This window comes from Perissodus microlepis, chromosome 23, assembly GCF_051167445.1.
Source record: "Perissodus microlepis isolate ML-2025 ecotype Zambia chromosome 23, ASM5116744v1, whole genome shotgun sequence".
Taxonomy (NCBI): Eukaryota; Metazoa; Chordata; class Actinopteri; order Cichliformes; family Cichlidae; genus Perissodus; species Perissodus microlepis.
The window spans coordinates 7,901,586-7,928,049 of NC_140482.1; the positions used below are offsets into that span (position 1 = coordinate 7,901,586).

A 26,464-nucleotide genomic window follows, 5' to 3' on the forward strand; every position below is an offset into this window, starting at 1 on the left:
TTTTCCTTTATTTGTTTTGTAATGGCAAGATGTGTGTGACTCCTCTGGTGGTAAAGGGTAATCTGACTATATAGAAGTCTATGAAAAAAATACCCCTGCATCTCACTTGATTCATGACTTAAGCATTTCCCTAATGATGTTATGGTCTGCCATGCTAGTTTTAGGTCTTCTTTCATACAGCATGATGTCCATTTTGTAAATTATGGTCCCAGTTAGAATAAAATAGATGACAAAGCAGGAGATCTACCTGGTTACCTAGCTACCTGTATGAAAGTCTTCAGCCATACTTTATTTCTCTATTTTCTGCTAGGAGAAACACGTACAAACATAAAGGGAAATTCCGTGTAAAGTCAATATTTGGTATGATCACCTATATTCTTCATCACAGCCTGAACTCTGTTAGGCAGCTTTCTTGTCATGTCTTTAAGTAGTCTTCAGGAATAGTTCTCGAGGCTTCTTGAAAGACATTCAAAGCTCTTCTTTGAATGTTTCTGCCTTTTGTTCTGTTCTCTGTCAAGATGATCTCACACTGCTTCAATAATGTTGACGTCTGTGCTCTGGGGAGGACAATCCATGAACATTTGTTGGGTGTTTTTCTACCCAGACATTGGCAATGTCAATGACAATGATACTAAAACATGTTAGTATCATTGTCATGATGAAAAATGAAGCTGTTGCCAATTTTTTTTCTTTCCAGAAGGTGCTGCATGGCGGATCCAAATCTAACCATACTTTCCTGCATTAATAATTTTAACAATTTCAACAAGATCTCCAATGACACTGACTGAAATACAGCCCCAAACCATGACCAAGCCTACACACTATTTTATAGATGGTAGATACTCACTGTTGACCTCTCCGGACCTCCTCTGTAATGATGAATATTTGAACCAAAAATTTCAAATTTGGATTCATCACTCTCTAAAACCCGTTACCACATTTTTCAGTCCAGTTCTTGTGTAATTTGGCATACCTCAGCCTTTTCTCCAAGTTTTCCTTCTTTAAGAAAGGCTTCTTGACAGCCACCCTTCAGAGATCATTTCTGATGAGGCTTCAGTAAAAAGTAAAGCATCTCTCAGGTTCTCTGTCAAGCATTCACTGGATTTTTTCCTATTTCTTTAGGACATGATTTTCATCTGATGTTGATGTTGTTTTTAGGCCTGACACTTTCTCTTTCGCCTTCTCCTTTTCCAGTTTTAGTGATTTAAACAACCAAACAAGAAAAACATTCTTCTTAATATGATGAGATACATGGACTGGACTGAAAAGGAGTGGAAAAGCTGACAATTTCCATAGAAAAACTCTGAAAGACGTTCAAAAGGATTGGAAGGACTATTGCTCTAGACCACTTTTAATAATTACATGACAGTCTGGCTCCGTAGAAGTAAATTCAGTTAAATGAGGGGTCGCTCAAGACTGCAGGATTTGGGCTATTGTTAATTGAAGTCACTAAATATCACTTTCTGAGGTCTTTGATTGCCACAGCATCGCAAATTGTCCCTGTTTTGATGCTTTGGTTGCATTAAAAGCTACTTTAATGGGTTGACTGTTCATTTTTTCCAGTGATGATTTTTTAAGCCATTTTTTTTTTTATTAGCCAAAACTAGAACCTCAGTTGGTAACAAATCAGTAGTTAACAGTGTGTTGGTTAAGCCTGTCTTTTCCATATAATATGGGTTTTTTTCCCTTCAAAAATAAAAGACAGCTCATGCAAGACTGTATTTGTTGGCCTGATTGCAGGTCCAGTTCACAAAGCAGCCAGTGTTTTATTTGCAGACATGTTAAACAGCTGAGATGCATTGCAGTAAATATCTCAAACAGATACACAAGCAAATAGTCCAACAGAAAGATAAAAGGACCCAGCAAAAGCCAGAGTGTAACACAGTAGTGGTGTTGCCAGTGAAACATTTTAGAAATCTCTTACTGTATTTAGGATGCATTCAAGTTGTTTAGCTCCATTTGCAGTGCCCAGGTGCATGCTCTTTTATTCTGCTCTGCATTCAAGACCTCTGAAGCTCCTTCTCACTCTGATTGTAATCCATGTTCAGAGGTGAGAAGAAGAATAAATGCATAGTTATTACCTCAGAGAGGCTAAAGAGAGACCTTATGTGATCTCTCAAGTTTCTATTTCGTATCAAATCAAAAACGGCTGTGCGCTGCATCGAAAGAGGACTCTTCTCCATTCAGCTCACTGACGAGTAACAAAACCTGCACTTTCAGGGATTCATCACACAGCTCTGCTGAGCAGCTATTGTATAGTACAGCAAAAGTGGCCAACAAGGGAGCTGATTGTGCATTTAAAACAATAACAGCAACAAAACCCATTATTAGAAGGCACTTTTTTTAATGACCAAGCACAGATCAGAAACTTTGATTACACAAATTGTCCAAAAATGACTTTCCAACTCATAATTTTGCTGTCTGTGCCAAATATTTACCAAAAGGCCTCCTAAATCATTTGTTTCTGCATTTTTCCTCCTTTAAATGTCAGCAGTTGCTCTCAGAGCTAGAGTAATAAATGAAGACTTCTGGGTATAGTTCATTATTTAATGAGAAATGAATGAAAAATTCTCAAATAAGTGATTTCCACCTGTAAGTGCCGGTGTCCGTACACACAAGAAACAACCGTACAAGATGTTTCAAGTTAAAGAAACCTGACTCCAAAAAATACCTTCAATGTTTACACCATGGATTGAACATCATCTACTGAAAATACCGAACAGTGGAAGTGCATCCAGGAGTTGAGAGGGTTGGGGGTTTACTCCAACATCTATCTTGATATGCTGTATTAAGCAAAAATACACATAATTATTCTGTTCGCCCAACCATTCAAGCCATATCAGCATTCTAACAAAGAGGAACCACAGCAGAGGACAAACGCATACATTGTGCTACCTATGCATGCTGAGGATTAGTATGGCAGATATGCGGTGCATGTTTTTGCACCGTTCCACTCCGAGTACAAATGCAGACAAAGCATTACTCAGAGATGAGTGTTTGGAATTTAATAATGTACAGATGATAGCAGTGCACGTGTGCAGCGCTCTGCAGGTTTTGTGTGATTGTGTGACCTGGCGAAACAGAAGGCAAGTGCAACATCACGGAGTCTTCGTGCCTAAGGAAGTCAGTCAGGTTGTTGAATTTCACTTAATGGGCTGATACAGTTTTCACAGTATACAGTGAAGCCCCATGCATTTGTTAACATTTGACTTATTGATTTTTCCTTTTTCCTTTAACTGTTCTGGTTTACACTAAATGTGGTGGTGGTGGTCAGAGGGCCCGGTGGCGCCAGTGTCCGGCAGCCTCGCCTCTGTCAGTGCGTCCCAGGGTGGCTGTGGCTACAATGTAGCTTGCCATCACCAGTGTGTGAATGTGTGTGTGAATAGGTGGATGACTGAATGTGTAAAGCACTTTGGGGTCCTTAGGGACTAGTAAAGCGCTATACAAATACAGGCCATTTAAATTGATGTATTTCCACATTTGAGCCAAAGCGTTTGGCAAGTAAAAGCTTTGCAGCTGTAAAAGCCAACCAAAACTTGAATTGTTTGCAGGATTTTGACAGTATATAACATGTCCTCCACACGCCAGGATTTCTATCAAAGAAAAGCCATGCTGTGATTCAAGTTTTGGCTCTTGAATGAGAACATAAACCCAGATGCTTTATGCAATAAACATGCAACATAAAAAAGCAAACAAAAAAATGAAAAAACAAACCCTCCACTAGATTTGTCTGAAACAAAAGAAACACCGATTTGAAAAAACCAAAAACAAAACACCTGCATCACTGGGATACTCACCTGCCCACTCCCGCTGCTTCTTTCTGTTCCATAAAAATGAAAGCAATGCAATTTCAAACTGGCTTTCATTGCCCAGAATCCCATTTTTACAATGGAGCTTTAACTTGCAACCAGTGTGGCTTCTAATAAAGCTGTGCAATCTAAAAGAAAAGGAACAAAAGCCAGAGGTCTGGCTCGAACGGGGTGTTCATTTATCAGTGGACACGTTTCAAATCCTTGCCCCAGGCAATGGCTCATGAAGCATCCGAAGAGATGGCCCGTGGGGACTTCTGCTGGAAAAGCAGAAAGCCCTTTGATGAACCTTGGGCCATCCCCGCACCTGCGTCCAATATGCATTGGTAAAAAGATATTAGATGCAAGCAGCTGTTGCAAAAAAAAAAAAGAAAAGAAAAGACTGGCAGTAAACTGGCTTATATATGCCAGTGTTGATATTTCTAGCTTGCATCTACATTTTTAATTACTCTTGAGACGGAGACATGAGACGCTCATGTAAACATCTGATTTTCTACAAAGGCCACAACTCCATGATTAGTCCATCAGGAAAAAAATACTCACCAATCATTGTTTCACTCACTATTAAACTGGCTTGTTTTAAGTGTGAGAATGCTAATATGTGGGACTTTCAGGCATGTACTTCTTTTCATTAATATTATTAATATAACATTTTTCCTGTCTCCCTGGTGTGTATATAGCCCACATTGTTTGCCTTAGTTTTTTTGGTTTATTTGCTTTGTTCATGTTATTTTCCAAACTGCCATCAAACATGCTGGCAGTCATTTAGCCAACATAAAAACTCTGTAACCAGCATGCCACCTGATGCATGATGCATCGCTTGATTTTGTCACCGTCCTGGGTTTGTCTGGAATGTTAACTGTTATCACTTTAACAGGCTCGATGCAGCAATAGTGCATTTCCCATACCTAGAAAAAGAAAGAATCAAGAACATTGGGTGTCTTCCTCTCACCAGCACATACAATTGAACTAAGCAGTGTTCATTGCATTGACTGGCTGTGCAAAAGAAGTACACACTGAAAGCAAACTGAAGCCTGCAGTGTTAAAAAGGGGATTTGATGTAAAGATTTTAGGTTAGATTATTACAAACAAAACAGAGGGATCATAAAGACAGCTTTGAGCAAAAGAAGATTAAAGGTTATTTAGTATTTAGAGAAAAAAGGAGACCCCTTGGCTCCACTACTTCTGGCTTTTCCTGACTATATAACTCATGGATTGCACCACACCCATCTTTGAAGTTCACCTTTACTGAACCCAATACACATGTGTGAATGAATAATTGCACTGGCTGAATCTGTCTACAAAGTACAGATATATAAACACCCCCTACATCTCAAAAGCAGCCTAGGTGGTATTTCCTGTTACAATATGTGCTTCCAGAAGCACACTGTGCCATGCTGACAGTAGGGCTGTGCCGTATTACATCAGCCACAATATTATCCTAATAATACTGGTATACATTTTTATGTGATATAAGAATGTTGTTGTTGTAACATTGCTACAGTGCATTTACATTCTCTATTGCACACAACAACGAGACAAGCCCAAGCATGTCTGAGAGCAAGAGCCATGCGTTAGCCTCCAATGATGATTTACTACCTATAAAAGGAGCTACCTCAACAATCTCCAACATAGCTGTTCCCACCAAAGGTGAAAACAACAAACTTGTTTCACCATTTGAGGAAAAACATACACAGAGTACAACCAGGCTACAAGGGCATAGACAGTAAGTAGCTGGTAATTTGAGACACAAATGCAAAACTAGCACTGGCTAGTTGGGCTCCATATGACAGGAAGAGCAAATGGTGGATGGAAATTACTGATGTGGTTGCAGCAGGTAAAAGCAGGGCTTTAAGCAAGTTAAGTTACAACATCCCAGGTAGAAAACCTTTTTCAGTTTTATTATGTGAAAATACTCCTTAAGAGTTGAAAGGCTATGTTAACTTCAATGATTCTTAAACAAAATTAAGTAGTTATGTTACACTTTTACTAACTAGGCTACTTTTGTGCCTACATTTGGTTTATGCTGTGGCTGGATATAATCCTGTGTCACTACTATTGCAGTGTAATGCAACTGCTGCCTGCACCGTGTTTCAGTAGATTCCAATTAGGTAGTCTTAGATCAGTGACAGTCACACATCGGAAAAGAGGGATGGAAAATGCCCCTCATTTATTTACTTATAAATGCTGCTGTTTGCAGCCTGCAAGGATCGATAAAACGTTCAGTATTTTGTTTTTCCTGTAATGACTTCTTGAAATACCATGATATATTTTTGAAGCTATATTGCTCACTTCTAATTGAGACGTACAAACACACACAGCTAGCCATACCACATGTTTGCAGCTGGTAACAGAGTATGATGACTACTCTCCAAATGCCATAGTGTGAGACCACGTGATTTCGCTCTATTACAGCAAACACTGAGCCTTGATGAAGTTTTGGTAGGTTCAAGGAAATATCTGCCAATTAATGTGGTTGTTGTAGGTACTGTTGGATATGGAGTAATGTTAAAACTATTTACATATGCAGCATTGTGCAAAAGTCTTGAGCCAATATCATTTCTTTATATTTTACTAGCAAAACGTGAATTAGGTATAGTGACTTTTTGAAACGTGCAAGCATAAATGGAAATACAACACATAAGGCAAAATCAGAGTTTGGAGAATTCCAATGAGCAATCCAAATTCAAATCATAGTTGATATTTGGTATGACCGCTTTTATTCTTCAGCACAACTCTCATAGGCAGCATTCCAGTCGTTTCTTAAAGCAGTTCTCCAGGCTTCTTGAAGGACATTCAAAACTCTTTAGATTTCAGCTGCCTTTTGCTCTGTTTTCTGATGTTCAAGATGATCTTCCACTACTGTTGAGGTCCAGGCTCTGCGGAGGACAATCCACCCACAACACCACTGGCTTTCTGAAGACCCAAACCATGACAGTGCCTCCACCGTGTTTTCCAGATGGCTGTCTCTCTTTCCTGACCTCCTCTGTACACATTGAAATTTCTGGTTTAAACCGTTGTCAAATTTGGATTTCATGAGATCTGTTGACTCTGATTTTAAGTCCAGTTCTTGTGTAATTTGCCATAAATCAACCTTTTCTCCCAGTTTCCCTTCCTTAAGAATGGCTTCTTGACACCCTTCCACTGAGACCATTTCTGATGAGACTTCTGCAAAAGTACAGGACCTCTCCGGCCCTATACCAGGCTTTGCTGAATAAAAAGACTATTTTATGTCTGCCATACTGTTACTGTATGTTTGGCATTTAGCAGAGATTCAGGTAAAGAAACTGGGAAACATTATACGTTTTGTGACAGGCAGATAGTGACAAAGTGCCCAACACTGCAATTTATGTGTAGAAACAGTGCTGTATTCCTGTGAAAATGGTCAGGACTAAACAATTAGTGACTAAACTTTACAATTAGTGTAAAAGCAGCCAACATCCAAAGAACAACTTTGAAAGACCTTCAGAAAGCTCAAACTATTGTTCAAGGCCACTTTTTCAAAATTACAAGCCTGGGTCCTTGGAAGCAAAATATAAAGAAGCGTGAGGTGGCTCACGACCTTTGCACAATACTCCGTACAGAGATGAGACTTACCTGAGCCTCTCTTCGACACAACTTTCAGGCAGTGGACCACAACAGCATGAAGCAGGATCAGAAGAGGGATGGGAGCTTTCATTTTTTTTTTTATCAGTCCTACAAAGAAAGAAAAGCATGTGTTATAATTACATACTGAGGCAAGCTGTGAACGTGCTGAAACCATCCAAGAAAAATAAAAGACAATGATTTTGGCAGAAGAAAAAAAGAAAAAAAAAAAGAGGTCCTGAGCCAATAATTACAGAGTTTCTATCAGCCTTAAGGTCAGTTGGAGAAAAATCAGCATCTCTATGTGCAAATTTTGTTTATCTGCTTCTGCTTTATTTATATTAGCACCTCTTCAGGGACTTATTGTATAATCAGGGCAATGCTGTTAATGAAATGTCAAGACGCATCTCTATCAAGCCAAACCAGGCTTTTCTGCTTTGTCAACTACCTTCAACACTCATCCCCCTTTACTTGCAACCAAAATAACACAATCAGGTGCCTGCTCAGATCTGGGTATCTCTGTGTGAGCACAAATGTTCGGAAACGCTCTGTGAGAAGTGGATAACAGTGAATCTGGCTTAATATATTGAAAACTCCTTAAATTGTAGCTTGTAGTGACACTAATTGCGGTGATAATGGGGATAAGATGGCATTTCAATCGATGCCAGTCAAACGCAGTAGGTTTAAAGCTATTACACTCCAATTACGAATTCCTGCCTGAATCCATGTGTGTGCTAGAATGATGAACTTAAACACTCAATTAACTGTCATTATGATGTATGTATTATGGGATATTTTAATGTAATATGCAAGACAGGTCTGTTTCCTAATAAAGAAAAGAAATGTATCTTTGCATTAAAGACAACGACTGCCCCAAACCATCTCAAAAGCGACACTGCGCTTACTTGGGTCCCCTGCAATACACAGGAGTATGCTGAAAATGATGGATTGACGAACACACAGGGATTCTTTGATTTATTAGTGAGATGATAAAGTACACCTTCAAGCCAATTTAATCTAAGATAAAACAGATGGGCCCAAAGTTCACTGCAGTTAATAGTGTTTATTCAGACTTTGCCAGCAGCTACAAACATTCCTCAGCAATACACTTGGTTCTGAAATTCCTCCATAGGCTACAAGGGTCCTTCAAATGGCATTTCAGTCAGGACAAAGATGCTTCACATTGAAGCCTGAAAAGCTGTATCAGAAAGCCTTTTTGGAGAAACTCTGAACAGTCACAATAACCCTTGAGAAATTCGGAGGCATGCGAAACTGGGCAGCAGCCAAATATGGCGACATTGCTGCGTTCCCTCTTGTCAAAGGCTTATTGTCATCGGCTCTTGCTTTCTACAACCAATGCCACCTCAGAAAAGCTACACGTCACTACAGAAAAATCTTATCTTTTTAATTAGTTTTCCATGGTGGGTGCAAGTCTGCAACATTAGCACAAAACCTGTGGCCCCTTTCTTTGGTTTGAACACAGAGGAAGTAACTGAATCACCAGTTCTGTTCTGTGTCCCTGCGGCTAACAGTGATATCCAAGACTGTAAAAAATCAAAGAGAACACCACTGAAAAGGTTAAGAAAGTGCACTCGTGATGTGCTGTAATTAATTTTGTTGGTACTGACTATACTGATGAGGAAAATACAGTAATGCTCTTATTCTCTTGGGGTGTAAATATAGCTTTGCCAAGATAGGAACAAATGATGGGTTTAAATATACAGAAGAATCAGGTAGTGGGAGGAAATTGGCTCCATAATTCAAGTTTCACAAAGCTGTTGTTGAAGATACTGGTCTATTTTTTCATAGGAACTTGAGAAATATATGATCCAAGTGTACAGACATGCAACAGTATGGTATCGTGGTATGATATTACAAAAATGGATAAAAGCGAAGAGACAAAATAGGATATGCATAAATTCAGCACTGCATTCAGTGTTTTATCATTAAAATATATTTTAAAACTAGTTTATTTTTTTAGGGTGTGATGTGGACTATATAGAGCAAAGTTAGTTTGGATTATTGACATTTGAGCCTTTATTGATGGTGAACTTCAAGGGGTGTTGAAAAGTCTTACAGTCTGAGAGAAGAAGCTGCCCCGCGGTCAGCAGACTCTTGTATCTCCTGCCAGAAGAGCAGCAGGGTAAACAGACTCAGTCTGGACCAAATGATGTCCTTAGCAGTTCTGTGGGCTCTGTGTATGCAGTGAGTCTTCCCAGTGCTGAACATAGATGCAACACCAGTGTTTTGTAAGGAATCCTCCATACAGTGCTGATAAAACTTTGCTTATGTTGTTCCAAGTCAAAGTTTTTGAATTGTGAAAAAACCTTGTGCACACTGTACTAACAGTTTGGGCCATACATTTAGGATAATGGCAGATCCTTTGTAATTTTCCTTTTGTATACTACCACAGTGAATTTTAAGTCAGAAAATCAAGATGTGATTAAAGCACAGACTTTCAGCTCTATTTCCAGGGGTTTAACAAAAGTATTAAAATAGAAATTTAGATATTACATCCATTTTTATACACAGTGTGTCCAGTTACTGATTAGCCCCTGAAAATAGGAAGACTAACATAAATTTAAATATAGGAATATAAGGCACTTTTCTTAAACCCTCTGGAATCAGTGACTCCTTGAACTCTAGAAGCCATGGAGTAACTACTGTGTTTCCTCCCTTGAGATGCTCTGTGGGGCCTTTAATGGAGCCACCGTAAGTTGGTACACATTTGTGACTTTCTGCCTTCAGTTTTGTCTTCAGAGTAAGCGTGCTCTATTGGGTTCAGATTAAGGACATCGAAGAATGTCCCATTTCTTTGTCTTGAAAAACTCTTTGGTTGCTTTTGCACTATGCTTTGGCTTATTATCCATCCAGAGTACAGCCCTGTAGACTTCAGAATATATCCTGCTACTTCAATCAGCATTCACATCATCAATAAACACTAGTGATCCAGTTTCACAGGCCCATGCTGTAACATTGTCTCCACCATGTTTAACAGATGATGCGATATGATTTATGAGCTCTTTCTATACTTTTCTCTGCCCATCTGTCTGGTACAAATTAGTCTTGGTCTCTCCAAAGTATACTTTTCACAGCTGTGCAGGCTCTTTCAGATGTTTTCTGGCAAACTCTTATTTGTCATTCTTGTTCGTGAGTGTAGTCAATGGTTTGCACCTTGTTGTAAACCCTTTGTAGCTACATTCATGAAGATATCTCTTGATTGCAGACACTGAATTTGCCTTGGTGTTTCTTGACTTACTTTGATGTGGTGAAGAAGATTTTCTTAACCAAGGAAAGAATTTGTGATCACCCACTTTAGTTTTCATTCGTTGGACCACATGTTGTCAGTTTAAAAAAATAAAAATAAAAATCCAAGCCCATAAAACTGCATGTCAATCAATTTTCTGGTTACTGCTGAAACCCCTTGAATTGAAGCTGAAGGTCTGCACTTCAATCACATCAATGATTTCAGCTCCACTGTGATGTTATACAGAGGAATAATTACAAATGCTGTGCCACTGTCCAAAAACACATGGACCTGACTGTATGAGCCTGTGGCTGTCAATCCCATCAATCTTCGGTGTGGTTGTCCTGAATTCAACTGCAGAAGGCAGCCCTTAGTTGAGCTTGTAAAAAAATGTTTGCGGAGTAAGTGGTTGCTATTTTGTGCCAACATGAAAAAAAGAATTCCGTTCACTTCGGGCATATTTGAGCATCAGGTGAAACTTTTGAGCTTTTTGTGAACAATTGTGAAACGTCATGCAAAAAGCACAAAATATATTCATTCGGCGTACAAGCTGATGCATTCATCTGGCAGCCAGGTTTTCTTGTGTTTGCAATCCATCATTTCTCACTGAGGTTGGTGTTTGAAGCTTTTTTTATGGCTGCAGTCGACTTTGAACAGCTTGCTTTTTTTGTTTAACAAGATATCTCTCTAACCCTAAATATCCTATCATCTTCCTCCTCCCAGCATGATCGGTTAATTATAACAACACTCTGTGGTTACTCCTTTTTTATCGGTCTGTCCAATAGAAAGCATAGATTTGCCACAGTTCAAGCAGTCCATAGTTTCAAAATTGATTGCACTGATTACTCGAGTATTGAGTAGACTGGCATGAAAGCCAATGAAAGTGATCTGATTGCTGGTGGCAGACAGGGCTTTTAGCCAGCAGGAATGTTTGACTGCACTCATACCCGACAAGTCCAAGAAAAAATATAAATAAGTTAGACTTGTGTTGTCTAACTTTCATGTTCTGGGTCTGATGTTGCTGGAGTATGTTTAAGAAGATGGCCACATACTCAAGGGCTTATTGAGGTCAAACACCCAAGTTGTTATCAGTAATCATGAAACGCGTGTCGATGTATTATTGTTGCTATCGTCTTACTTCTTGGCACATGGTTATGAGCCATTGAGAAGGGAAAGATTCAGTGCAGCTGTCGAACTGTCAGAAATATGATCAGGAACACAATAGAGTGGAAAGAAGAGATATCCCCCTTCAAGAAATGAATGGATACTAGATGTCCAAGAAAAATATGAAATTGTTTTTTGGGGTTTTTTAAATCCTCCCTAAAAAATCCCCCTGTGAAAGCTTGTCCTGTCAAACATTTCACAGTGTATCATCCTTTAAAGAGAAGCTCATCCAAAAGGTGCTGTCACCTGCCTCTCATTCCTTGATTGTTTTTTTCCTCAAGCCTCCACTCTTTACCCTGACAGTGCTTCCTTCTCAGTGGATTCATCCAAAATTCAATTATTTTTGAGAAGGGTTCAGGAAGAGAGATGGGGCACTCTCTCAACACTCTCGGGGTTCAGAGTTAGCCCCAAGGAATGCATCTCAGAGTCACGCGCAAACAGTTTCGCAAATCTATGACCGAGACTTTAACGCTTTAGTACAGCTCGCCAGATGGACTTTGAGATGATGATTTATACGGATCTCTAATTTTATATCTCTGTTGCTCTGTCACACACTTTTGGAAGTTCACATTGAGGGTCCCCTTTCCTTCTTCCTCAGCCATATCTGATGTTTCTTGATGACGTTCGTTTCTCTGTTACCCGGGAAACCAATGGGAACTAACAGGAAGAAGCAATTACGGACAAATTCGGATGACATAAATTCTTGTCCCGGTTATTAGGTAAAGATTTCAGATCTGTGGGCTGGAACTTTGATTGAACTGAAGTGTAAAACTTGGACATTTTGTCTGTGTTTGTTCATCCATTGCTGAGCGTTTTATCCTGGATTCAAACCTTTGCTCAGTCCGACTGCCATGTGTGTCAAAATTATACAATAATTACTCTTTTTCACAGGAATGCTGACTGGCAATTTTAAAGTGAAAGTCTGTCTGGTAGTTTATGTAAAACTGCCAAAGTGAAAGTCATGAAATGTGGTGCAGATTTAGACCACAGGCAAAGACATACTTCGTTATAACTTGGTGTGCATTCTTCCTTTTAAAATGACAAAATTTGTAAACTGGTCATTTTAAGCATGGAGTTGCCAGGCAGGAGGAAAAGGGGAATACCTCTAGACATAGGGTGAGATGGAGACAGATGATCCGCTTTGGTGACCTCTACAGGGACAAGTCAAAAGAAGCAGAAAATAAGGCACTGGTCTTGGCAGAGGATGTGCTCTCCGAGTCTCCTTGTAGTTCTCAAATTTTTTTTTACAAATAATACAGTCATTTAAAGGTAAAAAAAAAATGCAGGATCTAATTTTAACTTTGTTCTTACCAAGGTCACTACGGGTGATTTGATTCTCATAATGCCAAAAAGAAAAAAAATTCCCAAACATAACATGTGCTTACTCATTATGGACATACAGCCTCACTGCCTCTAGCCGTTACCCCTCTGTCCCCTACCTCCACTCGATAAATTGATATCTACTCTGCTTGGTGAGTTATTAACATTTCTATTTGTGAAAAACACTTTTCAGGCCCTTACACCCTTGGCTGACGCACACACACCCACAATCTCCCACCCACAGTCTGTGCTCTCTTCACTGAATTTTTCCATTTTAGATTATCTAATAACCTTGCCTTGCAAGCCTCCATGTTCCTGAAATGTACTCAGGAAGTGAAAGAGAAAGAAGCGGTTGTTTTTCAAATTCACAAGTTTAATACCATAAACGTCATTGTTTGGTGCAGGAACCAGAAGAAAATGGCTTTTAATGATCAAGAGCACACATGTGAATAAATAACAAGCAGCAAAAAGTGGTTGAGTAGCAAAATGTATGCAACGGTATTCATTAGCTGCCATTTATGGAAAGAATAAAGCAGTTTTAAAACTGCATATTTGAATGGATGCTAAGTGACACATTGAGGCTACTTTGGGAAATGGAAATTTCTTATTAGTTAACCATCTAGCTACAATATGATGCCAAAACTCATTTTATTTTCATGAGGGTGCCATGCTGCGAGAATTTTAAAAATGCTGAGGTCACTGAGTTAGACAAAACCACAGCAACATATTTAAAGAACTTGGCACATACCCAGTCCCCAAGAGATTTTGGACAAGTCTGTCACATATTCATTCATTTCACCTCTCTGCACGATTCATTGAAGTATTAATACGTTTTATGCAAATGTTTAACTCGCTACAGGATTGTTCACATGTTGTTTCAACACCCCTTTGACAATTTTAGGAACATCATTTTGCTTAAAATTATATCAAAATGACTCCAAAAAGCGTGAGAACTACTGCCTGCATGTTAAAGTAGAAAACGACAGACTACATTTCCAGAAATATTACTGAGGATGGGAATAATTTGCTTTTATGATTCCTGGAACACATTGTAATTATCACTTTTTCAACCTCATGATTTTGCCACAGAGCAATAAGCATTTTATAAGTATTGCATTCCCCGACCAACTGGTGATTGGTCAGGAAATACACAAAATCTTCATTGTGATTGCTTTGATTGCTAGCAAATTGCAGTGGTCATCCATAGTTTACGTGGAAGACACTGACTTGTCAGCAAACAATCACTATTAATCATTGAGCTGTAGGGAAACCTGCAAAAATGCAATGCAAACAGCAAAATGTTCACCTTCAAATTAAAGGTTTTGCCTTACAGCTTCAAATATCAAGAGGTGCAACTATTATTTTGAAGGCAAATACTATAGTCCATATTTACAGTTTGCATTGTACTTTTAACAGTGTCATTGCTTGTTGCAATCAATTTTGCGCTTTCAATCTCCAGCAACCCCTTGTCAATTTCTTACATATCACATATTTGTTCCTAGCCACTGGTGGTTGCCAAGAGGTTCACTGATCAGATTATAGGCCTGCATGAGTAGGGTCCTAGCATAGACAGTATATGTAGCTTCCAGGTCAGAAAAGTGAAAGTTCAAGTGCCTTAAAACGGCATTACATCTAAAGGGTATAAGATGGGAATAGCTGTGGTTGCAAAATGGGTCAAATATGACTGATGCACTATACAGTTTTTGGTCTTAGGAGTTTTTAGTGAACCATCAGGTAGAAAAACACTTGCAAGGGAATCTAAGGACACTCACAAACATGCACACACAGGCACACATACAAACTGTCTTTGCAGTCATGTCCAAGTCTTAGTCCTAGTCCCTGAGCTGACTGCTAACTAGATTCTTTATCCCGCCTGGCTGTCAGGGAAATAACTATGACATTAAATGAATGAAACTCTCTTTGGATATTCCAGGGCAAGGCTAAAGCGAGATCCTTCGGGAGCTACCAAGAAGAAGACCTGAAAGCAGAGGAGAGGTTGAGGGTTCTTGGAAGGCGACCATGAGAGGCGTCATGAGATGGTGCCAAGCAGTAAACAGAGATGTTAATGGCAGGTAACACTGGCTTTATATTTAGAATATCCCTAGTTTATGAAAGCAATTAACATCAGTCTAACTGAGTTATCTCAATAACTCTCTATACAACATATCACCACTAAATTTTACAGCGTTAATAGACGTTGATTTATCAAAACAGAGACACCTGTCCAGACTGTCAAAGAGTTGTTTGTTGCTGCTTTTCAAGCTGTCTAAAAGTTTTAAATGAACTCTGATGGATATTGATTTATAACAAAATATTACAGTGATGATTCACAGACTGGTAAATTAATACTGATGATGCTTCTCTTTTGCTACATTGCAGATCATTAAGCACTCTTTGAAACAACGCTACCACCCTCAAAGCAGACTTTTCTTGTAAACGTGTTGTAGGGACTCCCAGATGTTACCACGGTACATTGCTTAAGGTAAAGTGCCCCCTTTATACTATTAGAACAATTGCCAGTTAGCATCTGGCTCATTCTTTATTCTTAATGAGCATCCCCCCAGGAAGAGAAGGATGCGGTGACAGACCATGGAATGGCAATTAAATCAAGTCACTTGTAACGACAACTGGCAACATGAAGTGGGCTGCTCCTAAGTTTACCCAACTCTGAGGTGGGCGACTATAAGTGGGAAGGATACCGCTGATTGATATAGAACAGTGTATGTGAGAGGGTTATTTAAACTAGAACTTGGCATGACCAACTAGAATTGTCATCCTCTGATATTAATCAAAACCAAATGTTACAGCTGGACCTGTATCAGCACAAACAGTGTCATCTTCACCTCCTCCAACTTACACATAACTTCATACAGTACTGCTACAGAGAGGCAGGGTCACAGCCAATTCAATTCAATTTTATTTATATGGAGCCAAGTCACAGTAATAGTCACCTCAAGGCACTTTATATTGCAAGAAAAAGACTCTATAACAATACAAAGAAAACCCCAACAATCAGACAACCCTCCTATGAGCAAGCACTTGGTGACAGTGGGAAGAAAAAAACTCCTTTTTACCTCCAGCAGAACCAGGCTGAGAGGGTATCCGGTGTAACGTCTGCGTCAAACCAAACATGTGACGACCCCTTGGGAAATAAGGGAGCAACTGAAACTACTTTCCAAAAGCCGCTTTAGCCATTTGTTATCATTAACTGAGCCCCTAGCGACGAAGGCTAAAAATTAAACCGTAATATGAATGTGAGAGCTAGGCAGCAAGACAATTAGTCCTGCCCATCTGTGATGTTAATAGACAGTGTTAATTTAACAGGATAGCACAATAGTTTTGTCTAGAGTTGGTTATGCTTATTTTAAAGTCTGAAAAAATCGACTAGCAACTAGAGACAAACAGTGGCAGCCTATTTTACTGAGGATGTTCACTGATAGAGATATCAAGTTCAAAATTCAAAGTATTTTGACAGCCCTACAAACAATTACCAACTACAAAGTAATGAGCAACAACCAAATAACTTGTACTCATCACTTGATAAGGCTTCACAACCGAGCCACGAAAGAAGCTGAAGGACCTTCAGTTAAAATATAAAACTATCCATGCTAGCTTCAATAGTTTTATATATGCAGCTACTCAAGCTAGCATGAGTTTGGGTAGCTTCATATAAAACAAGGTAATTATTCACTTCTCAGCTTCTCCATTTTGATGTCATGATAAGGAACATTACCCACCTCATCACCAGTGTTGGTCAAGTTACTTGAAAAAAGTAATCAGTAACTAATTACTGATTACTTCCCCAAAAAAGTAATCCCGTTACTTTACTGATTACTTTTTTCAAAAGTAATTAATTACTTAGTTACTTAGTTACTTTTTTAAAACACGATTTACAACCTGAATAGGTGATAAAGCGATAGATCTTTCAGCCCAATTCCACTTTTTCTGCATAATCCATCATACAAAATGTAATCAAATGGAAAAGTCTCTTTTTTTAACTTGTTTTATCAGTTTTAATCTTTTAACTTTATGCATCAAGTAAAAATTTAATTATATGCACCATTCTCTGACTTGAAGAAATTAGTTTAACATTTAAACTTATTTTCTGCACATTCCAGCACATAAAATAAAATATTTTTTGTGTTTACACTCAGTCTTTCAAATAGATGCAAGTAAAACACAGCAGAAAATAAATCAAGTCAAAGACTAGCAGTCCTTTTGCTCTATTTTCACCTGTAAAGCAGGAGTGGAGTAGACGGAGGTTTACCCTGGTGCAGGTGTGCCGCAGCGGTCAGTGGAAGAATCCGCGAGTTTCTCTGTGAATTTCCCATTACTTCGTAGCGCACTCGGTGCTTGTTTAGGGGGGTTTTTTTGCTGAAAAAAGAAGTTTTCTTCCCACGCACAACGGACACTAATGTTTTTGTCACTTTTAATGGAATCAAACTCAAAGTAAGGTCAGTACTTCCACGTTTTAAACGCTGCATGCTCATACTCGCTCCCGTACTGATATATTATCCATTGTTGATCTGCACACAGCTGTTGTCACGAACGTCGCACTCGCTTACGTCACTGTTTTTCCTTCTTTGGCTCTCGGAGGAGGCGGACGCACTTTTTCTCCTCTCCCTTATCTTCCCTGCTTATGTCCTTGTCTAGTCTCGTGGTTTTTTTTGTATTTTCCCTGGAATATTCTCTCACAGTCTGTTCTCTAAAACCTAAAAGAGGAATTATGGATTGGATCAACTGGTCCCTAAATGCAATTGACACCCCTTTCTCAACGAGAAGTTTGGGCTTGGGTGAGCCTGAGTGCTGAAGATATCTACCTATTCGGAAACATGGTAACAGGGTTCTGGCTGATCGGAGCTGGCTTGGCCCTGACTTATCGAAGAATTAAGAAAGCGGAACCGGCTGTTCAAACCCCCACAAGGCTGCCCGCTGGGATTGGAACGATGGGAGAGGCGTGAGTTTCTCAAAATGGGCTCATTGAGTCAGCACGGATAAGATCTTGGAGAGGCTACGGCTGCTGTGAATACTCAGAATAAGATCTCTGACTGCAGACTGGATACATCTTGGAAGGGCTAGCTCGGAATAACATCTCTGGGCGCAAAATTGGATGACATCTCGGGGAGGCACACTGCCGTGAGTTCTCAGAAATTGGCTCCTTGAGCACAAGAAATGACAACATCACAGAACGCAAGTATGGCGAAGCTCGCGGCTCTCCAACGGGAGAGTGAGAGACCAGTGTTGGACTGTAGAACTGCTTTGAAATTCATATGAGCTGTTCGCACTAAAGTAAAAAATACCATCACTTCATGCGGATACCCTCTCGGCGCCAGCTGCAAGGCCGGAGCTGAACAAAACACCCTGATAACGACTGTGTTTAGTCTGTTCCTTCCCATTCCATGCAAGGCCACCTGGGTTGGCTGGAAGACTGTTTACTTAGCCTGGCGGGGCGAAGGACACTGTCTCAGCTGAACTATGGACACGCACACACATACATATACTGATACTGATAAGCACTCACCGACGCATCACCCTCCCTACCCCGGATCCAACGCCACCTCCAACGCTTACCTCCCCTCTGATGTGGACATCGGGTCAGTTGGAGGCGCAGTCGAAAGATTGCAGCAGTCCTAGATCAGATGTACACACTAGAACTCTTTCCCATGTTGCTTGTCTGTGTTTATTGTGCTATGGTGTGTTGATATCTGTGCATTCCTGTATTATCCTTTTGTGTTACACATTTCAATGTTTTTTTCCTCGCTACCTAGCCTGACCTGTCTCCCCAATGTGATGTTTGTGTATTGTATGTACGGTCGGCAAGATCTGTCATCTCGGTTGTGGGCAAAAGACCTGCAACTGACAAATAAAGGCTATCTCATCTCTCATCATCATGAGACATTCTCGCAAAAAAAATCACGGTTTTAGTAACACAGTAACGCAGCGTTCCTACGGGAAAGTAACGGTAATCTAATTACCGTTTTTGCGATAGTAATCCCTTACTTTACTCGTTACTTAAAAAAAGTAATCAGATTACAGTAACGCGTTACAAGTAACGCGTTACTGCCCATCTCTGCTCATCACAAAGAGTGCACAGCAAAGCAACGGATCCGCAATTCAGTCTGGCAATGCTTGACAAACTGCCTTTCAAACTGAATGAGAAATGAGAGCAGCGAAGCCTAGAACATACAAGCGAGTCCAGCCTTAGAGCAGCTATGTGAGATTCTCTCTTTCAATTGACTTGGATTAGCTCGTTGCCAGAATTACGTGTAATAAAATCCAGTTATAAATTTGAGATTCGCCTCAAAGGGCAGATTGCGACAGTCGCTTCTTCCGAACGACCCGCAAAAACCTTATGCTGCGGGGTTATCTGAAGTTTAACTTTAGCCATGTCTAACTATAGAAACACGTGTACTTCAGAGAAATGCTAAATAACGTGAAAATTCCTCAAGCTTAGGTGGAAACTTCCCATAGCAGCGATTAGATATTCGCAGGCTGAAACGCTTCCTTCTTTATCTCCCTCACACACAACCTTGAACACACATTTTTACTCAGCACCTAAATTTAAATCTGTGACACTGAGACTGATCTGCTGCTGAACCGATGAGTCTCTAGCTAACTCTACAGTATGTTAATGCTATTCATTGGAAAGCATCAAAGTCTAAGTTCTTCAAGCTGCCCTGACTTTAAGCTAAAAGGAAAAAAAGAAAACGTACTGCACATTTTACATCATGAAAAAGATGCCACTACATAGTTCTACTACAGCACATCTTTGGAGCAGAGTTTTACAGATTAAAGAGAAATATTAATAGCAATCAATGAGATGCCTAACGTAAGTGTTCTTAACCAATACATATGTAAAAAAGAAGAACTAAAATGGCAACTAATGCCTCGGCAGATTCTGTAGTTTGCCAAATCACTTCAGTGGAATTGTCTCGTCTAAGCAGCAGAACCATAGGCTTATTTAAAGGGGAATGAAAGAGGATTGTCAGATTATTAACACAAGTTAATAAATGCCTACCCTACAGCAACTATAATCATTAAGGCTGCTAAACATTTATCTTTCTGCTTTTTTAAATCAAATCAGTCAGTCGGAAGAATCAACTTGAGCCAAAAGCAGAGCACAATCCAGCCAACAGCAAGAAAACAAAACAAAGCCTTTGAACAAATAATCAAAGTCTTTCTTCTAGCAAAGAATGTGTTTCAAATTGTTCAGCCAATTGATCTGACTGTGTATAGAGGCTGTGTACTGCTTGAAAGTACTTTGACTTTCATCGTTGACGGATGCACCGTGCAAAGGATAATAATTGATGTGAAGATACACCGCACGTGGCTTTGAAATTATTTGATTAGAATAGTCAGTATACAGTATGTCTGCTTTAATGGTTAAATGTATAGCAATGCAGACACCTTAGGGGACTGGTGCTCAGCAAATGTTTATTTTCATATATGTTCGTATCATATATAACCACAGGTAGTCACACACAAACCCAAACGTGAAAGCAATTTGTCTTGAGTGCACCTTTCTCTAAAAATGTCCCTCTCCCATCTGAAACAAACAGCCCCGAGAGCAAAAATAAACTTAAGAGCTAAGGCGAGCAGACATGCTGTAGCTACCACTGAGAGCTGAGCGGCACAATGCAAATAAGCTTTCACACCATAACAGACGACCCACATCTCCATGCTAGGCAGCCGAGATTCAATATCGGAGGACAAGGAGTGCTGCGTCCCCAGGCCCTTCTTGCAAAGTGGCCCATAAATCAAGAACCCTGTTGAGAGCTGGTCTCTGTGGGTCTTGTCCAGGATTCGGGAAAAAGAGCACAGCTCTGGCTCCAGTAATCCACCCCCCCCAAACAGCTTTAATGCAACAGATGCCTTTGCAGCATAAAATTATGACTATCATTAGCCAACCTGGGGACCAGATTATTACTGCAATTGTTTTGTTCAGATATATAGATGATGCTGCCCAGCCACGGATACAACTGGATTGGGTTTAACTGTAAATACCAAGTAATGATTGTTTTTAAATTTCAGACCTCACATAATACAGTAGTACATGCAAGAACACTGAGAAAATCATAAGAGGTAACTTGAAAATTAGCTTAGTATACATTCCTTGCACCAACTATTATTTAAGCCTTGCTGACATCAACATTTAGAGGAGAAAGTGCTGAGCTGTGCAACATTGCAGCTTCGCTCGGCTCATCTTTTGCCAGAAAGTACTACATGTATTGGAGGTATGTTATTGTGTCATGAACATGTGTAATATTTGCATAGCAATCAAACTGAGGATAGTACGATTGCTATTTCATGCAAAGTGGTCAATACTAATACATATTTTATCAATGTCACAAAATGCTGAGAAACATTTTAAAAACAGACGTCGTAACATAGAGCAAAATCCCAAATCAGTTTTTATTTGTTGCCCTATGACAGACTGGCGACCTGACCGGTCCAGGGTGTACCCTGCCTCTCACGCCAAGACAGCTGGGATAGGCTCCAGCGCCCCCCGACCCTGAAAAAGGATAAGTGGAAGCGAATAGATGGATGGATCAAACTTGTTGTTCTTGTCCATTAATTTTGTAGCACCAATAGTGAAGGGCATTTGGCAGAACTTTCAATTATTATGCATGCTGTGTGACTTGGTTTAATCACAGTTCTATAACTTTTGTTCAATTAAAAAAGTGAAAAAAAAAAAAACCACAACATTTCAACTGACTTAATTAGCACTTTAACTTTCATTAAGTGCTACATATTGTGTGCAATAAAAATATTTTAATTCTAAGGAGATAAGGTCATTACCTTAAATTAAGGTAATCAGAATTCTGCCAGTTTTATACAATCAGATTCATAAGTTTTTGGACAATGATGGGTTTTTTTTTTCCTTTTTAATGTTACCTCTAGGGCCTGTCACAGTGAATTTTAAAATCATGCATTCAATACGCAATTTCAGTAAAGACTTCAAACTTTCATTCAAGAGGTTTAACAAAACTATAGCATTGACTAGGAATTGGCACCATTTCTATACACAGTCCACTGTTTTGAGAAGCTCAAAATTAACTGAACAACTGACTGATGAGTTTCATCTCCCGGTGAGGCCTGGATGTGGAGTTCGTTTCAAGTGTTGAACTGTTAGATGTTCCCTTGAGCAATCAGTATGAGGTAAAAAGTGATGCAACCATCTGTTGCATTCATAGAAATAAGGCAGGACCAAAAGACCTGAAAGACCCTGGAAGATTGCAGAATTCTTTCACTGGTTAAGAAAAAAACCCCTCAAAACATCCAACCAAAACCAAGAAGCACAATATTTTAAAAATACAATAAGTCTCACTGCATATAATAACTCACGTGGAGGTATTCTGAGATTGGCCATCAAACTTCATATGGCTTTGAATAGTTTGTTGTAGGAAAACAAAAGAAACTGTCCCTACTATGATTGGTGACACTCTAAGGTTACACTGTGGACACAACAAGAACAAGATTCTCTGGACAGCTCTGAAACTCCCTTTTCACAGATGTATGTGACACATTTTGTCAGTATTTACATATGAATGTGCGATATGGGAGGTTACTATAACCTTATCATTTAATAGTGGTCAGTGGCTAAGTTCATCCTTGGATTCATGGGGACATTCATGCCAAATGTTAAGAAATTCCCCCAAAGTATTCATGAGAATGGAAACTGAGAACCTGGACACATAACACTATGGAGGCCAAAAAATAGAAGCTACAATAGAGTTGAATAACTCTTTCATTTGTTACAAAGCACTTTATACTGTAAGGCATGTGATAAGCCTTCAGCCTCAAATAATACTAAACCTGGATTTCATGGATTGAGTTTCATCTTCTTACCTGTATGTGTAAGACACACACACACGCGCACACACGCGCACACACACGCGCGCACGCACACGCGCGCACGCGCGCTGCAGTTTTTGACTCAACATTAACTCTGGCTGTGTGTGAAATTACCCTTTCAGCAGGGGTTACATTGGGATTTGTGAGAAAGGGGAACCCTAGTCTAGTGGGCTTGATGCTCAAGGACCTACTACACACAGTGAAAGTGGGGGCTAATTCTTTAAAAGAAAGTAGGTCCACCAAAAATTACACACATTGTGTTCTGTGGATGTGCATTGTCCAGAATAACAAAGACGCCGTTTCAGACACAGTCTCTAAACACCAATTTACAAGTTACAAAGAAACAAATTCCACGGTGTTAAAATCTCAGAGTCAGACGTGCCAAATTATCAGATGATAATATATTTTATTTGAGTCTAAGTGTATTCTTAATTAATTTTAAGGAAAAAGGCCAACCTACATAAACCAATCATTTCTACTCATTTACATTTTGTGATTTGCTTTATTTGTCGTATTTTTTAATTAACATCTGCATACAATTGATGGTTTGGGAAACACTGATAATACTGTCATACATAAGTAGAAGAAAACGAATCTTTGCACTGACCCAACAAAGAATCAGTGCAGCAAATTATGGGTTCAGTGTAATTAATTGTGTTTTCATTATTAGACAGATTTTCTGTAGCTTTATTTTTTTATTCACTTCAGTGATTAGATGAGTTCTGTGCTCGCAGTAATGAAAGTACTGCAAATATTGCATTTAAGCAGCATAACAGGAAAACTCCCTGTAATAACCCACTTAATATACCAGAAAAAAAGGAAGGAGAAAAATACAGCCCTGCTGGTGCAGGATTCGTCGTCAGCATGACTGCTTTGTTCCCAGTGTTTTCACTGAAAACATGAATTTCTAACAGCTCAGTTGTTTGCTGTGTAGAACGTCATCGAGACAGATAAAATTCTGTAAGATCCCAACACAAAGTCCGATGATTTAAATAATCAGTCTGAAGTACAGTAACGTACGAGAGTCTTGAGTCATCCCCGATTTCTTTATATTTTGCTTCCAAGAAGCCAAACTGTCTTGTCTTTTTTGGTGGCCTTAAAAATGTTTTTCCAGGCTTTCTGAAGGTCTATCAAAGTTTTTCTTTGGCTATTAGCTGTTTTTCTACTCAGTCTTTGTGCCTGATCATATTCAGAGGAATGTTTGTTGTTTGTTAAGCCACTTAACCTAGATCTATGATTCATTCAAGCATAAAACAGACACTTAACTCAATGAATCATTGATATGTCTACACATGACAGATAACTTAGCACAGAATTAAATTTAAATATCATCTTTATGCACTTTGTTATTAGTTGCCTGTTGCAAAAACACATCTTATGTTCCCATTTACTTCAGTTGAATCTATGAACGATGCAAAAGACGATAACACGGATTGACAGCGTCAGGACAAAAATCCAGCAAAGACCTGAGACAGCACCAAGGACATGCATCTAGCCCTTCAGTTGATCCATTTACTGCTCACAGTACATGGGTCCTTATGAAAATTCAAAAGCATTTCTGAAACATGGGAAACGGGACAGGTTGAGGTATTGCAAATTACACAAGAACTGGACTGAAACCCAAAAACTATTCCTGAAGACTACTTAAAGAAATGACAAGAAAGCTTCTTTCAGTTCAACCTGTGTTAAGGAATAAAACGCTGATTCCTATTTTCCTAGCAAAATACAAAGAAATGAAGACTTTTGCACAGCACTGGATTGATAATCGCACACATCTGAGTAACTAGAGGTGTTTTAAAAAAGAAATCCCCCCCGAAAATCGGGTGACATTCTGTATTTGTTTGTTGCGGTACGAGTGGCATTGTAATGGTAAAATAATGAAGGAAACAGAGCTGATCTCTGGCATGTCAGGAACTCAGCTCCAGTGGGTTTGACCCAGTTTAACCCCATCCTTTAATTACTTTTATATAACAAACACTCAGTGGTTTAATTAATAGTATGAATGCCACGTTGTGAGCTCAGCAGCAGGTGTAATATCACATCATGATGTTTAATGTAACAACATTGTAGCGCTGGAATTTTACACTTAAAAATGAATAACCTCAACACCAAGCTAAAAACACCCGAATCGATCCGAAGAAAGTTCACAGCGCACGTGTTGCCCTCAGCTTGAGATATCGGTTTAAAATTAGCTGTAAATACAATGTTGCCCCGGGTCTCATGTGAAGTGGCTAATGAAGAACTGCTAATGAAGCGCTCCTTGATTTCACTCACTGTTAATCCCTAGACGTAGCTGTTCTATTTAAGCTCCCGCCTGGCTCAGAGGGGAGAATTTGGCGCAAACACTCTCAGCGTTCCTACCGAGGGGTAGCCATGTGTGCATTTATACGGAGTATGCAAATAGGCCACGGCTCCCACTTGAGTAGCTGCTGTATATTATAGCATGAGTATTTTCTTTCGTTGCTGCTGTTGCTGAGACCGTCCTAAATTGGTTTGTAAAAATGCTCTGAATATCTCGACACCAGCCACTTAGAGTGCAGGTCAAAATGTGAATACAGATTGCTAGTTGTGATAGTGTTTTGATAACATTAAAGAGCCATTTCTCTTCTGGTATTCATTTATCCTGCAAAATAATGCAGCCTGGCTTCCTTTTTTTCTCCTCCCAACTGGCATCCTGTACGACTTTTTTGTTTTTATCGCCACACCAATGTATAGAGTGTCACAACAAAGCCTTCATGAATGAGTAAGCACAGATCCTATGAAGAGACGAAGGGAAATGGGAGGAAAAATTGCTCATTTTGCTTCCCTTGGCATGCAATTTCCATCCTCTATCCACATCTCTCTAAAAGCTATCTAAAACACATCAACTTCATCTTTCTAGGCTGGATGGGTCTCAGAGGATCACCTCCAGACATGGCGCGATGACAGTGGGGCTGAAAAGAAAGGATGAAAATAATAATTCTGTCCTCTTGCTTATAGCAATAGGCTTCTCATTCTAGTGCTGATTAAAAAGTGGGGGGAAAAACATTCATTTTCGACGTCAGTTGCCTCTAGCAAAGAAAAATACCGTATATTGAGGTAACTGATCACGCCTCGGATGGCCGTTTCATCAGAGAAAGTGCAACACGACTATTCCGCTGCCTCCTTTCCATTTTACCCATGTAACAATTGACCAGCACAACATTTTAGCTCGGGGGCATGCTACACTGTGGCTGACCCCAAGTTCTTTTATTTTCTGCTGTAACAAATGGGGAAATAAATACTTTCAGATTTCATTTGATTCGGGTCAGCTTTATTCTTTGATTCCGCCCCCACCACCATTGATAGAAGCACACAAATGCGGACAGCTTCATGTGTATGTGTGTGGGGTTTTTTTTAAGAGCAATGCAAAGAGACAGCTAGAGATGATGCCATTACCATCCTTTTATTGAGGCATTTTTCTGTTCGAAATGCAGAAAGTAAATAAAGCTAGCATGACAGAGGA

General features: G+C 39.5%; 1 protein-coding gene across 2 annotated transcripts in view; it reads right to left on the reverse strand.

Moving 5' to 3' along the window:
* Positions 1-26,464, reverse strand: part of LOC146360913 (interleukin-1 receptor accessory protein-like 1-B) — a 334,871-nt gene that overhangs the window by 303,178 nt on the left and 5,229 nt on the right. For both annotated transcript variants that reach the window (XM_084920835.1, XM_084920834.1), the window contains exon 2: positions 7,407-7,505. In XM_084920835.1, coding sequence (XP_084776961.1) covers positions 7,407-7,488 — 82 coding nt within the window. In that variant the 5' untranslated portion in view covers positions 7,489-7,505. The remainder of the gene's footprint in view (positions 1-7,406; positions 7,506-26,464) is intronic.